The following is a 13,349-nucleotide window of genomic DNA, read 5'->3' on the forward strand; positions in this document are numbered from 1 at the left end:
TGTGTCATCTTGACCTTTGTGCAGACTGGGAGTGTGGCTTGGTTTTAACGTGGTCTGAGAAGATCAATAACGTGTCTCTTCTGTATTGCTGTTAAGTAGCAGCCAGTTGTAATGACTTTGGTAGGTTCCTGTTTCTTTGACTTCATGGTCCATGTGGTGGTTAGCAGCCAGCACAAGTGACTGGGGTCAGGGCACTTGTATTGTTCTCCAAAGCGATTCAGAGCCTGAGCTTGTGCGCGCGGATTCCCAGGTGTTGTGTTTATTGCTGCGAACTGTCGGACTGACTTCAGCGAGATTGTTCGTAATAGTTTGACAGCAAACCTTTGTAAGAGGAGGTTTGGCTTTGTGAGCTCGGGGAAAGTCATGTTACCTGCCTGTATCCCAGTTTTCCTTTCTGCAAAACAGGTGCAGTCACAGGCGATTCGGGGGGGGCAATGGGGGAAGGCACATGCCTCCCCCCGCAACATTGGACGCTTCTGTGGGCAGTCGCCGATCACCACCGCCGGCTTCTGCAGGTGGTCACCGCCCGCCACCCCGCTGCCCACAAACTGTGCCCCCCGTCTCGGGAGGCACCAGTCGTTCATGGGTGCAGTCAAACCCTGCTGCCTTGCATGGTGTTTGTAAAGCCCTCGATTCTTGGAGAAAAGATGTTGCCTCCTGCACAGCTGCATCCTGAGTGGTGGTTATAACTTCATACGATTGACTCTGAAATATTGGTTAAGAGCTGGATATAGAAATCTTGCAATGAACGGTACGTGCGCTTTGTCGCCAACTAATATTCCACAGCGTAGGAATAGAAAACACAGTCGAAAAGGTCCTGATGTCTTCAGTAGGGAAGAGGGAGGAGTGTCCTTACCTTGTGTCAGCCGTGGTTCGATTGCCAGCTGGGTGTGACATCTTTGTGAAGACAAGGCAGTTCATATTTTTCATGTGAGTTAGCAGATGGAGGTAAAGACTATGTGAGAGTCTGCCATTTGTCTGAACTAAGTAACTGGCATGAAAACTGCAACCTGTCTTGACTAGGTTATTATGCCCCGGTAGCAGGCATGTGGGGAGAACACCCCTTCTGGGAGCGAACACAAGGCCATGGTGATACGCTGGGATTGCTGCAAAAGCAGAATAATTCTGCCAAAAAGTATCCCTTTTGCACCCAGGCTTGTCTCTGACACTTTGACCTCTGGCCTTGTGTTTCCTCTGATAGCATCTTTCCAGGAAGAACAGAAATCAGGATTAAAACACTCAGCAACGAAAATAGCACGTTATAAATTGCACAACTTGTGATCCTAATACTGTAGCTTGTCATTTAAATGCCAACCAAGGTAGGCAAACAAGGCGCGTTTCTCCCTTCGGAAATCAGCAGAAGTATCCCTTGGAGGGAGGTTATAGGAGAGGGACCTGTCCATCAGAAAAGCAGTGTCGGGTCTGAGTGGCCCCTGAGGGAAGAGGACAGGGAGGAAAGCAACAGTAGGAGCCAGGAGCATTTGAAGGGGAAAAGGAAAGCAAAGGAGCAGCTAAAACCTGTTGGTGTTAAGCCCCTTTGAGTCTGCTTTTGCAGTCCCTGCTGGGGCAGGAGTCATAGTGAGGCAAGGCTCTGAACATGGGCAGGGGTGTGTGTGTGTGTGTGTGTGTGTGTGTGTGTGTGTGTGCATGCGAGCGTGTGCTTAATGGTGCATTTTCCTGAAAAGGATGGATGACAGATGATTGAGGAGGCTGTTTCAGTGGGAAGATAAGGAGACAAGATGGATGGGTGCCATTAGTAGACTGTAAAGGGGATGGTGGCTGGGTCTTTAAATCAGGGGGATCTGATGCTGGATTTGTATCCCGCGCATCCCTTTGAACAGTTTGTGGCCCGTTAGGAAAAGGGGGAAATGATTCTCCCCCCGCCATTTCTCTCCCAAACATATTAAGAGCAAAGAAACAAAATTAAAAAAAAACCCCAATGATTTTGCCATTGGTGGGACAGATCTTTGATCAATCACCCTGGCAGAACTCATTAAGAAAGGGCCTGTTGGTTCGTTTAAAAAAGCCACATTGATTGATTAATGTAATCCTAAGGGAAACACTTTTTTTGAAGGAGGGTGGGCTTGCTGGAGAAGTTCCTGTGCTGTATGAATATCTCACCTTGCTCTCTTCAGGACAAGTCATCCTCCAAAAGCTGCTATCCTTGATGCAGTCTGTCTTTGTAAGGAATGAACTCTTTTTTAAACAAACAAGAAGGAGCATTAAGCCAATAATTGCTTCTGTTAAGATCCACATTGGGATTTATTGTCCCCCAAAGTAGTGTCTCGGCCAGTAGGCACTTTAGGAGACCGTAAAGCCTGATAGCGAAAAAAGTAAATGTATGTTTATATTGAGACTGTTGTATGACAGCAGTGTCGCCGCACCCTGAAGTCTGGAAATCTTAGGAAACGTTAGAACTTAATAACCAAAAAAACCCCCAAACCTGGTAGTTTTATATTACTTTGGTTTATTTTTGCATGGTGCGACCTGACTGGTTAGAAGCGTCTGACATCACAGAAGAGGGTAGAAAATAGCAACAGTATTCACTGCTGATGTCACACAGTGAACAGAGGGACCCAGAGACTTCATCCGATTGCCGCCAGTTCTGAGTTGTGGTCCTGGCTGCACATAGCAGCGAGGGTAATTTTGCCTTGTCCACTTGATGACACTTTGAGATGTAAAAGTTGATCGTAATCTGTGCTGTTAAATTGAAAATAGCTTGGTGTTGGACTTAATTCGTAGGGCAGGAGCAAAAATACAGCTCCTCTGTGTTTACAGTAAGTCTGCAGAGCAACCTGCAATGCTATGCTGGGCTTCCCTTGAAAGAGTGCAAATGCTGTGGCTAATGTTACAGCCTGCACTGTTTTCAAATGTACAGTAGCCGTGAAAGGACTGCTACGCTAATCACTGGTACCATGTCCAATGAATAGTGTGACTCTTAATTGATGTTAGTGGGCTGGGAGAAGAAGAATCAGGTTACTGTTTAAAAAAAGGAGAGAAAAGCCCACTAAACTGAGTCCTAATGTGTATTGACTAATCCATCTTTAGCTAATAAGTCTTGATTTAATTTTTTTTTTTTCTCTTGGAAGCTGGAAGCGTTCACTCTCCCTCCACAAGTATGGCCACATCTGCACAATACAGACAACTTATAAATGACTACGGACCACCGTCCCTAGGCTACACACAAGGGATGCAGGTAAAATTCTAATTTTTCTTTTAAATCTTTCTGGTGACAATGCCGTTGCTCAAGCTAGTAAATTGTGGGCTGTTGTCCATGTGACCTCTCCAGGGCTTGGAAATAAAATCCAAATGGCAAACAGAGTCATTACATGCGTCCTCATGCCATACTAGAATAATTATAATGCTCATCAGGGATTAATTAATAGCTGACCACTAGCCTCTGCTTTTCTGACTCATGGCGAACCGAGATGCGAGTTGTGTTCCAAGACAAAGGTGAGGATATAAAGTGGGGATAGCTCGTGATCTGACGTTCAGGGCTGAAACCAACTGAACACTTACCGTGTTACAAATAATGAATAGTCGCAGTATTGCATTTCTAATTGTTTTCTGTGGGTAATTTAGAATTTCCAGTGCTCTACACTGCATGAGCCAAGCCTCTTTGTTGGCTGCTACGGGGATCTAACTTCCCACTTCGGGGCAGCTTCTAACGTTTAACAGGGGGAAGGATGCTTTCTTTTTTGATGTGTAAACCATTTTCTTGTAATTGTGTCCCACTAACTCCCCCCTACTTTAACTTATTCTGTAAACATTTTTCTGCCTGTACTAGTACTTAGAGTACAGAAAGTGAAAAGTGTGGTGGCGAGAGAGAGGAGGGGGAGAGGCTGTAACAAGGGGGTTGCATTTGTTAACTCTGTTTGCAGTGCTATCTACATGAAATGTTTTACAACCCAAGGCTCCAGTCCTGCAGTTGGGTGAGAAGAGATAATGCACCTGAGCAGCATCTGATTACAAAAGCAGGAGCTACAGCTGCATCATGTTGATAGCCTTCTAAAATTGGAGTGCAAATGGCCAGGACAAGCTCTGTGAAATAGTTGTTCTTTCCAGCTGTTTGTTTTTCACCGTGTAACTCAGATTAACTTCTTTCAAACTGTAGGGTACCAGCAGCAGTCAAGTACCACAAAGCAAATATGCAGAACTCCTAGCTATCATAGAAGAATTAGGAAAAGAAATTAGACCCACGTATGCGGGAAGTAAAAGTGCCATGGAGAGGCTAAAACGAGGTAATTTATACTAGACATGTAAAACGTATCTGTCTTCTCATGTATATTGCTTACAGATTGTTTTCTGACAACCACAGAGGGCAGACATTTAAGATGTCTGAACTTAGTTAAGTTTGTTAACATAGACGTTGGAATCACTGACATCTATCAAGAGAAACCAGTGCATGGCACAGAGAGGGCTCCAAGTTAGCATAACTGCCCAGCCCCTCAATGTGTCTCGGTTTCTGGTGACATCAGGCATATCTACAAGGCAAACTTACTAGCAGGACTGTCCCTGGGTGGGGGGTGAATTGGGGCGACCTCCCCAGCCCTTGTGCTTTGGGGGGCCCCTGCAGATGGTTCCATACAGGACAGTGGCGTACCAGCTTGGTTGTGGCCACTGCACGCCGCCAGCTCTGCCGTGGCTGCCGCGCACTACTGGCTCTGTGCTCCAGCCGCTTCCTGCCCCCACCCTCTCATTCGCCACCCCCGGCCCCACATGGGCTGATATGCCCTATGCCTCGCACACCCCTAGGGATGGTTCTGCTTACCAGGCAAAACAGCAGTGCCCTTGAACACAGCACGTTGCTCTGCCTGAATTGTCTCCTGGCCCCTGAAGCAGTGAAGCTGCATCTGTGCAGTGCTGCAGGTGAGTTCCTTAGTGCAGGAAAGGGCTAATCGGCCCTGTCACTCGGCACTGATTAGCCTGCCTGAAGCACCACGTAGACACAGTTGTGTTGCCTCTTGGCCAGAAGGCAGCTCATGGAGAGCAGTGCAGTGTGCGTGTGTGAGGATGCTGCTGCCTGGGGTGGTAGGTTTGCTGTGTAGACATGCCCTTAGTCGCGTAGGGTCTCTCCCATGGACTTCAAACCACAAATCAAAGGGTCTGTGTCACACCAGAGAACTGTATTCAGCCCAACAAGCCTTAGCTGAACGAGGTTGTGTCAGTGACTTGTATGTTAAGTGGACAGTAGAGAAAAAGGTGACATGCACTCGAGTAGTACAGCAGTACGCTGCAGCAGCCGCTGGCGTCTTACTCTCTCCTGCTCCCGAGTTTGTGATGCTTAGACTCCCATGTGCATTGATAATTGAACATAATTACATTGGACAGAGCCAGAGGCTCCTGGGGTCTAAGGGCTCCGTTAATTAACTCTACAGCTTCCTTCATGCAGCTAAAAGGGGTCACAAACGTCCTTTCCGGGCAGCAGAGGGGAAACGAGATTGTCTACATCTCCCTCTGCAGGACCCGTGGGAGGGATGTTCCTGAAGGAATGGGGGCACTCTGACTGCTGGTGTGACCCATGAGGGCGTGTGCAGCTGAGTATAGTTTCCCAGGCTGCCATACCCTGTGCCAGCAAGGCATAAAGCCTTTTCCTCCCCTACTCCAGCTGCCTTGGTCCCCGCGCCGAGCTTGGCTCGTGCATTCAGACTGAAGAGACTATGTGGTTGTAGCAGACATAACTTCACCACCTTGCAAATCCACTCTCCGCTTGCCCAGGACTACAGAGGTTTTATTTAAAGCTCAACCGTTAATGGGGGGAGTCATATATCTGCCGTGACATGCAATAAAATGACTAGTAGCTGTTCTGGGAAAGGATGCTATAAAGTCTGCTGAAAAGTGATAAGTGGAATCTGGCTGGACTAAAATCAATGTTGCAGGAGTCGCTTCTCTCTTGCATTGGCTGAGTCAATGTCAATAGATCAAGAGTGGCAATAGGCTAATAGGACAACTTGGGAGAGGTCTGGCAAGATGCAGACTGTTAGCATGAACATTACCTTTACTTCAGCTGCTTGTAAGAGGAAAGTGAGTCGTGCTTTTGGCCATCACAGCGAATGTTTGCGCAGCATGGTTTGAAGATCTAGGCCCTGTCTGTAATGCTGGTAGGTGGCTGTGCAAGTGGCTGATTAACTTGCTAATTTGCCAATGCTGCAAAAATCTACCCACAGGAGAGGGAATTAACACGTGTGCACATGCTTGGGTGGTTTGCAGCAGTGGAAAGGCACCTGACATACATGGCTCTTCCAGAATAGGACTCCTGTCCACTAGTTCCAAAGCCCACCCAGGTTATCAAGATGTAAAATCAACTAATCCCAGTTTCCAACATAACTCAGGAGACCTGTGCTGCGTATACTGGGCACCTTTCAGCTCCTGGAAATGTTTCAATTCAAGTCCACTAGATCTGAGCAAAGGTAGAGGCCGGTACTTAAAACGGCGATGGCAGTCTACACTAAAACTCTCCTGGCTGGAGCTGCCCCAGTGTTAATAAAAAGAGGAAATTGTTACAGAAGTTTCCCTTCTCCAGATACCACTCCTTGCAGGGGGCTGCTATCACGGCTTAGATTTTCCAGACATATCCTCTCAGAGCAAACACTACCTCAGGTTTTGATAACCTCACTAAAAAGTAATCACTAGTCAAGTTAACTGTGCAAGACCCACACTTTTAAAGGTTAGGTTTCTAAATGTAGATAGGCGCAGTTTAAATCTGACTGAATGTGAAGCTGCCACCTTCAGGGGGTGGAAGACTTTGGTTTGGACCCGCTTCAAACTTCAGATGCCAATTTGGAGGAGAAAAACTTCTTAGCTGTGGTGGTTTGAGGGGGCTGGGGAAGCTGCCTTCCCTAAGGGGCATTGTGGAAGCTTTGCAAGTTATTTTAGAATGGAAAAGCTTTTTTTTTTCCTGTGAACTTTCACTTCCTTAGTTGGCACCTGGATGAGATGCTCAAAAATGTACAATTCTTTTGCAGGCATCATTCATGCTAGAGGATTAGTTCGAGAATGCTTGGCTGAGACTGAACGGAATGCAAGATCCTAGCCTACTAATTCAGTTAAAAGATTTTCCACCTCTTTATGAAGGAAGAGTACTAGTTATTCCCTTGGTGACTTTCAAAACATTCAGATAAATCCTTTAATTTTGAATGTTTTACGTTCCTTTTTTTGCCCTTAAAAATGTACAGTTAAGAATGAGAAAAACAAGGATTTTTTCAACTGACAAGGGTTTGCATTTTTTTAAGATGTTAAACTCCCCAAATTATTTCTAAAGATTGTTGAGGCTGAACTGCATGCAAAGGAATGCTTTCTATCCCTCAGGCTATACTTCACTTCCCTTCCTATTCAGCCGCAGTCTCATTCTTTTTCTTTGCCTATTCACGTAACCCCAAATTGTCAAACTTCCATCCTTTGACATAAGCTCCAAGCATTTTTTTAAATAAATGCAGATAGCACGTTTTACCTAGTAGTCTGCTATATCACACAGTGTCATACAGCATAGATTCCCGCTTAGAAATAACCCTTTTTTTGCATAAGCATTTGCATGATTGTTAGTACTTTGGAGTCCATTTAAAGTGCATGAGCTATACAGGAGGTAGGGCAACCTATTAAACAATAACAAGGTCCCAGAAAACTAATTTTCACACTAAGGCTGAAGATTTCAGTTGTAAGTTTGCCAAAAAAAAAAGAAAAGAAGAAAAAAAAAAAGAACATTCTGGATAAATGACTAAAACTGTTATTTGCATCTTTGTATGTATTTATTACTTGATGTAATAAAACTTATTTTCATTAACAATTTGTATTAAAACCATGTAGAGTGCCTTTAATCCATCTGATGTTAAATGTACAAAAGAACCTGGTTAGATAGGTAAAGGTTTAACCTTCATGTGTGAGGCTCAAATCTGGGAACAGGCTAGAGAACACGACTGCATGCAGCTAGAGATGCTCCGTCCATGGCATAGTTGGATGCAGGCAGGCAGTCCCTGCAGGAAGAAGGTAAGGCCGTTTGCTGTCTCCATTCCTTTTCCTAAAGAACTAACCCACTGCGCCCACAAACCTTCCGAAGTGCCACAAATGTCCTTTTGGACGCTCTCTCTCTACCCTTTCGCTGCTGGGGCATAGCTTCTCATAGCAATCCATGCTACGTGCATGAGAGACTATAAAAATTCCAGACGTGACTAAATTTTTCTACACTTTTAAGAGGAAGATCAGTCACACATCTCTGGATTCAAATCAGCATTTATGTGACAACACACAATACTTACTTCCCAATCAAATAACACTAGGGAAATATTTCAAACAAGCTGAGGACCCTTTGAGGCAAAGTTCATACACATAATATAATGTCCTGTTTTGCGATATCAAAACTGCATGATAAATGAAGCTGTGAATTTATTACTGAAGGTAGATGTTTAGTATACAATGAAAACCCAAAGAAAGGAGGCAACAGTGGTCAGTACTAAGACTTAACACAATTTGGGGAAAGGGACTGTGTTGCTTAAGAACATTTAAGATTAAGCCCTTTTTCTCTCCACAGCTGATTTTTTCAGTCTACAGTATCCTCCACTTCTTTGTGCAAGAACAAGGTATTATCCTATTGCTGGTTTATTCGATATCCTGTAGTTTATGAAGGCGATTCTGACTTCAGTAGGAATACTGCCTGTGCAGTGATTATGGGTTGTCCTATGTTTTAGTTATGCCCTCATCTTTATGTAGAGGAAATTTAAGCATTGGACTAAGAGAGATGATTATATGCCTAAATCTTCACACTCTGAAAAGACTATTCTTAGCCTATTGTGTTTTTTCTTATTCTATTTCCATGGGCTATACAGAAGAGAAAGTCAGTAAGATGCACTACAACAAGGCCTAAATGATCATGTTGCTTCTTTTACCAAAACTGCCTTAACCAACTATTCATGCTGAGTTTGACTGTTGAATGTGGAGAATGAGGCAGTGGATTGAGGCTGAAATGTGATTGCTGTTAGCCAGTGGTTAAATGCCTTGTTTTATGCTAATGGAAGCTCATTCATAACTCAATATTTTCAGTGGTGTTTGGGAAGTCCTATGGCATCAAAATGATGGAAAATTAACACACTTGCTGTTTTCAGGGGAACAGTTTCTCATTCTCCAGTTCTTGCATTTTTTTAAGTTGTTTTTTCCTTTCCAGGTTTTCCTTTGCTTTTCTTTTCTTCTCTTGCTTTTTGCTCCCTGCTTTCATCTTCTCTTTGAAAACATCACTATCTTCACCTTTGTAAAATAGGTCAACTTTTTCTTGCAGTATCTCTCTAGCTCTCTTTTGGTTCAGCTCCACTGATCTAGTTTGATGACACTGAAAAATATAGTTGGGTATTTTTTATTCTGAATGTAATGTTATTTCACTTAGAAACACTTTTTTCCTTGTATTATGTATGTTGTACTAACATAGGGTCTGATCTTACAGCCCTCAACTCATGGGAACTACTGCATCAACTCCCCCTCCCTTCCCCCAAGCCTGGGATATTAATATTTGAAGTTTCAGAGTTATTAATGTAAGTGGACAAGCAAACAAGAAAACAGTTTCTGAAGGGTTATAAAGTCTCTCTCTCAATATCTGAGGAATGATTTTGAAGCTCATTATCATGTTATTTCATTTGAACTAGTAATCAAAATAATGTTTCAAAGAGCTAGCCTCTCTGCTGCAGCAGTAAAAAACCACAAAGAAAAACACACACTACCTCCCCCCCACCATTTACTGGCAGATAGATGACACAATGCTCAGGTTTTTGAGGTGTTTAATATCTAAGGGATCCTGTAAGTCTGACCCCCTGACTTCCTTCTTCAAGACATCCTGAGCTTCTTTCTATCCCTAGCTTTCTATGATTCTGTAATCTAATTTTAATAAGGCGGCCTTAAAAATACTGGGAAAAATAAAGCAACATAAAGTGATTGTAAATATCGAGACAGAAAAGTCAGAACTTTAGGATTTTATATCGGCTCAAACCATTAGTTCATAGCTTTGCCAGCAGGCTATTGCCAAACTTCTTTACCACACAAAGCACTACCACATAATTACCTTGACTACAATCCCAGATGGAATGTGCTTCAAGACAACACAGTTGTTTGTTTTATTAGTTGCTTGGCCTCCAGGGCCACTACCTCTTACAAGCTGTTCTTCTAATTCTGTCTCACTTAGTGCAAGAAGATCACGAGAAGTCTTCTTTCCTGCTACTTGGAAGAGAGGCACAGACTGCCTGGGGGATAAAAACAGTTGCTTCCTCAAAGTCCATGGCCTCCAAGATACTACACCTATTTTAGGCAGCCAGGTCATAGAGTAAAATAAGCCTAAAGCATTCATAAAGAATTGGAGACAAGAGTTCCCCTTCAATGGAACCTGAAATAGAAAAAAAATAGATACAAATCTTGTTTTAACATTATAATACATCTGCAGCTATTGTACATAATACACAGGCACTTCATGTTAATCTAAAGTATCCTGTGGGATGTTGCAATTTGCAACAAAAATGAGACTGGAATGGTAAGAATTCAAACAAACTGATGTGAGGCTGTAACATTCTTTCTTAAACTAGCCAAAAGTTAACCAGCTGCTCCTAAATGGGATCTGTATAATGGCAACAAGTTGAGAGGAGACTAAAAGCTCCTTGCACAAAAGATGTAAATTTGGGGGCGTTCCTTGTTCAGGTGGAATGCAAACTACTTGCATCGTCTTTGTAGCTTTTCAGGACTCTACTTTTTAAAGTGGTCCAAAGTACCAGTTGGATGAAAGACAACTGGTTATGGGTTAAATTCTAGCTCTACTAAAATATTTGGGGCCAGAATACTTCCTTACCTAAGTGACAGAAACTTAATGAGAAGAGGAGGTTAGCCACACATCTACAATCAGATTTGTAAGCCTCCCACTGAGTCCACATTTGCTTTTGCTGGCAGTGGGAGGCATAATTCCACCCTCACAGAATACCTTTGCAGGTCCAGAGGGAGGACAAGTCCTGCTACGGGGAGACTGTTGGGTCAAGGAAGACAGGTCTAAGTCATGGCAATACCAGTAGAAGCCCTCCTGCTGGAGGATTCCTGGGAAATGCAGTAGACTAGCACATCCCCAGCTGACTCTCCCCTACTACTTCAGTAATGCTGGCTCCACAACGGAGCAAGACTGCAACTCCCCACCATGCTAGCATAGACTGTAGGATGAATCTGTCCCACGGACCAGATGATCTCAGGAGAACGCCCAATCAAACCAAAACTTGAACACTTTGTCAGGAGTTGAACAGAAATGGTGTATTCAAGATTACGACAAACATCCCCAGCTTTTCCTGCACAAGAAACCTGGGTGTATGCGTGTCTCTTTGCAGATATACACCGGCTCCTGGCAGAAAGTTTTGATACCCAAGGTGACCCAGCTAACGAGAACTCAATTTAATTTCTCTGCAGACTACAATAAAATTAGCTAAACTTCAATGTTTCAAGTTAGTGACATAATAGCAATGAAAACCGGCCTTGGCTTGTCAAGCAGAAAATGACTCTTTGCTAGATAATAACGTACCTGGCTGAGAGACCTCCAAGCACCATGTAGGTGGTACAGAAAGTAACTGAAGTTAGTGATTTGGCTGATGACCCATTATACTGACTCTGTACTAAAACAATGCGGTTATCTTTCAAATAAAACATAAGGGTCATTTTCGACCAGAACTTTTAATACCAGGCAGGACTTTTTGGGTGATCATATCACATTACTCAAGTTTCAAGAAGGAGCAAAATGCATTCTACCTTTATGAATTTCACTTGCAATAGAAAACGAAGATTAACTTTTCTACGCTGCCGTGTCGTGCGGTGCTAAAGACGTGTTCAACCCCACAGACGGAAGCATTTTGATGCTGGATGCCAATAACTTTCTACCTATACACTGTACAATTTTACACAAAACACCTTGGGGTGGTTTGGGGACAGAAATAATAGTGTGTTAATGATTAATATCTCTACAAAAAGCAAATACAAATGCACGGTGACATTATGACAGAATATTTTACAATGCCACCACTTAGCTCACGTTTATGAACAGAAAACAAACTTTTTTTTTTTTTTTTAAACTTATTTGGTCCCATCTCCAATTTTTTTAAAATATATATCGGAGCACCATTTTAATTACAGGTGTTTGCTGCTACGGTCTGTGTTGCCTCTACTAAAGGTGTTTCCCAGATACGTCAATTTTATTCCAGACTAATGTCGTTGCTGCGGTGTTTAGCGCTCATCCGACCGATGGGACTCCGCTCCCGAGTCACTTCCCCCTTCCCAGCCCCACATCAAACCTGGTTCTTTCAGAGTTTGAAACAAGATGGATCGTGGAGCAAACGGGCTTTAAGGCCGGAAGCACAGCTCAACCTCCCCGCCCAGGTCAGGGCTTGGCTGCGTTCAGACGGGCGAGCGCGGGAAGGACCGTGCAGGCGGCTTCGACACCGTTTATTCTTCCGAACGAAAAACCGATCCGACGGCACGGTCTACGGGTTTAAACCCAAGAATAAACGGCTTTCATACGCAAGCTGCCTGCTCCAAACTGCTTTTAAAAGTGTGTTTTCGCTCTCTAATATCTGTACCTCCTTGTATGGGAGAAGTGTTACGGGAATGAAAAAAGATACACCCCCTCCCCCCGCAAAAAACAAACCACCTCACCGTTGTCACCGGCCGCTTGGTGGCACTAGCAACTAAATGATGGGAGTGAAGCGTTTTGTTGCAGTGGCGGCCTTAGGGGGGGCAAACCTGGGCCCCACACTTTAGGGGGCCCCTAAATTTTGCAACTAATGTTGCTGATATCATGACAATTAACCCTCTAAGGGCACCCCCGCACTTTAGGGCCCCCCACATTTTGCAACGAGTGTCCGACTTGCTGATAGAGGCTTAATTTTCATGACCTAAGCCCCTCCCCCCCACTTTAGGGGCCGCAACATTTTGCAACAGGTGTCCACTTTGCTGATAGGTCATCCAAATTCAGCCTCAGGGAGGACGCGGCAGGCGGGTGCTCCAAGGCGTCACTTCAGCGCGAAGGGAGAGCGGGACGGGACGGGACGGGACGGGACGGGACGAGGCCGAGGGGAGGTCCCCCCCGGACGGGGGCGGGACGGGACGGGACGGGACGAGGCCGCGGGGAGGTCACCGCCGGGGCGCTCCTAGGGGGCCCCGCGCGGCGACGGTTTAACAGCCCCCGTGCGCTGCTCTTACCTCAGGGAGCAGGCCGCGCGCCCAGTGCGCATGCGCCATTCACTTCTTCGCCGCGTCACCACTCCCCTCCCAGCGCATGCGCAGCTTGAGGCTAAGGGGGACGAATCCCCCTCCTTCGCCAGCCTAAAGCTGTAGACCGCCAGCCCATCACAGGC

General features: G+C 44.8%; 2 protein-coding genes across 11 annotated transcripts in view; one reads left to right on the forward strand and one right to left on the reverse strand.

Annotated features, from left to right (window-relative positions):
• Positions 1-7,795, forward strand: part of CDK2AP1 (cyclin dependent kinase 2 associated protein 1) — a 21,246-nt gene extending 13,451 nt beyond the window's left edge. For 4 of the 5 annotated variants that reach the window (XM_006015122.3, XM_025198215.1, XM_006015121.3 and 1 more), the window contains exons 2-4: positions 3,090-3,196; positions 4,115-4,241; positions 6,966-7,795. In XM_006015122.3, coding sequence (XP_006015184.1) covers positions 3,119-3,196; positions 4,115-4,241; positions 6,966-7,033 — 273 coding nt within the window. In that variant the 5' untranslated portion in view covers positions 3,090-3,118 and the 3' untranslated portion in view covers positions 7,034-7,795. Of the gene's footprint in view, positions 1-2,537; positions 2,641-3,089; positions 3,197-4,114; positions 4,242-6,965 lie in introns of those variants that run through there. The other variant, XM_006015120.3, reaches the window with a different exon arrangement.
• CUNH12orf65 (chromosome unknown C12orf65 homolog) lies at positions 7,722-13,332 on the reverse strand. Of its 6 annotated transcripts, XM_025198177.1 has the most exons (5): positions 13,195-13,323; positions 12,288-12,476; positions 11,749-11,907; positions 10,040-10,357; positions 7,722-9,316 (listed from the first exon to the last, which is right to left on the reverse strand). In XM_025198177.1, exons 4-5 carry the CDS (start codon positions 10,319-10,321, stop codon positions 9,092-9,094), a joined length of 507 nt encoding a protein of 168 aa, XP_025053962.1. In that variant the 5' UTR covers positions 10,322-10,357; positions 11,749-11,907; positions 12,288-12,476; positions 13,195-13,323; the 3' UTR covers positions 7,722-9,091. The 6 variants fall into 6 exon arrangements, with proteins under 6 accessions (XP_025053962.1, XP_006015187.1, XP_006015186.1 ...); XM_006015125.3 differs by lacking the exon at positions 11,749-11,907; XM_006015124.3 differs by lacking the exons at positions 11,749-11,907; positions 12,288-12,476 and having other exon boundaries at positions 13,195-13,332.
• Positions 13,333-13,349: the final 17 nt, after the last annotated feature.

The sequence above is a fragment of the Alligator sinensis genome, unplaced genomic scaffold (assembly GCF_000455745.1).
Source record: "Alligator sinensis unplaced genomic scaffold, ASM45574v1 scaffold628_2, whole genome shotgun sequence".
NCBI classification, from domain to species: domain Eukaryota; kingdom Metazoa; phylum Chordata; order Crocodylia; family Alligatoridae; genus Alligator; species Alligator sinensis.

Coding starts and splice junctions, on each gene's coding strand:
- CUNH12orf65 (XM_006015124.3), bottom strand. CDS start 13,233: ATGGCGCATGCGCACTGGGCGCGCGGCCTGCTCCCTGAG. Junction 10,358..13,194: donor CGCGCGGCCTGCTCCCTGAG/GTAAGAGCAGCG, acceptor TTTCTATTTCAG/GTTCCATTGAAGGGGAACTC. Junction 9,317..10,039: donor CATCTGGGATTGTAGTCAAG/GTAATTATGTGG, acceptor TATATTTTTCAG/TGTCATCAAACTAGATCAGT.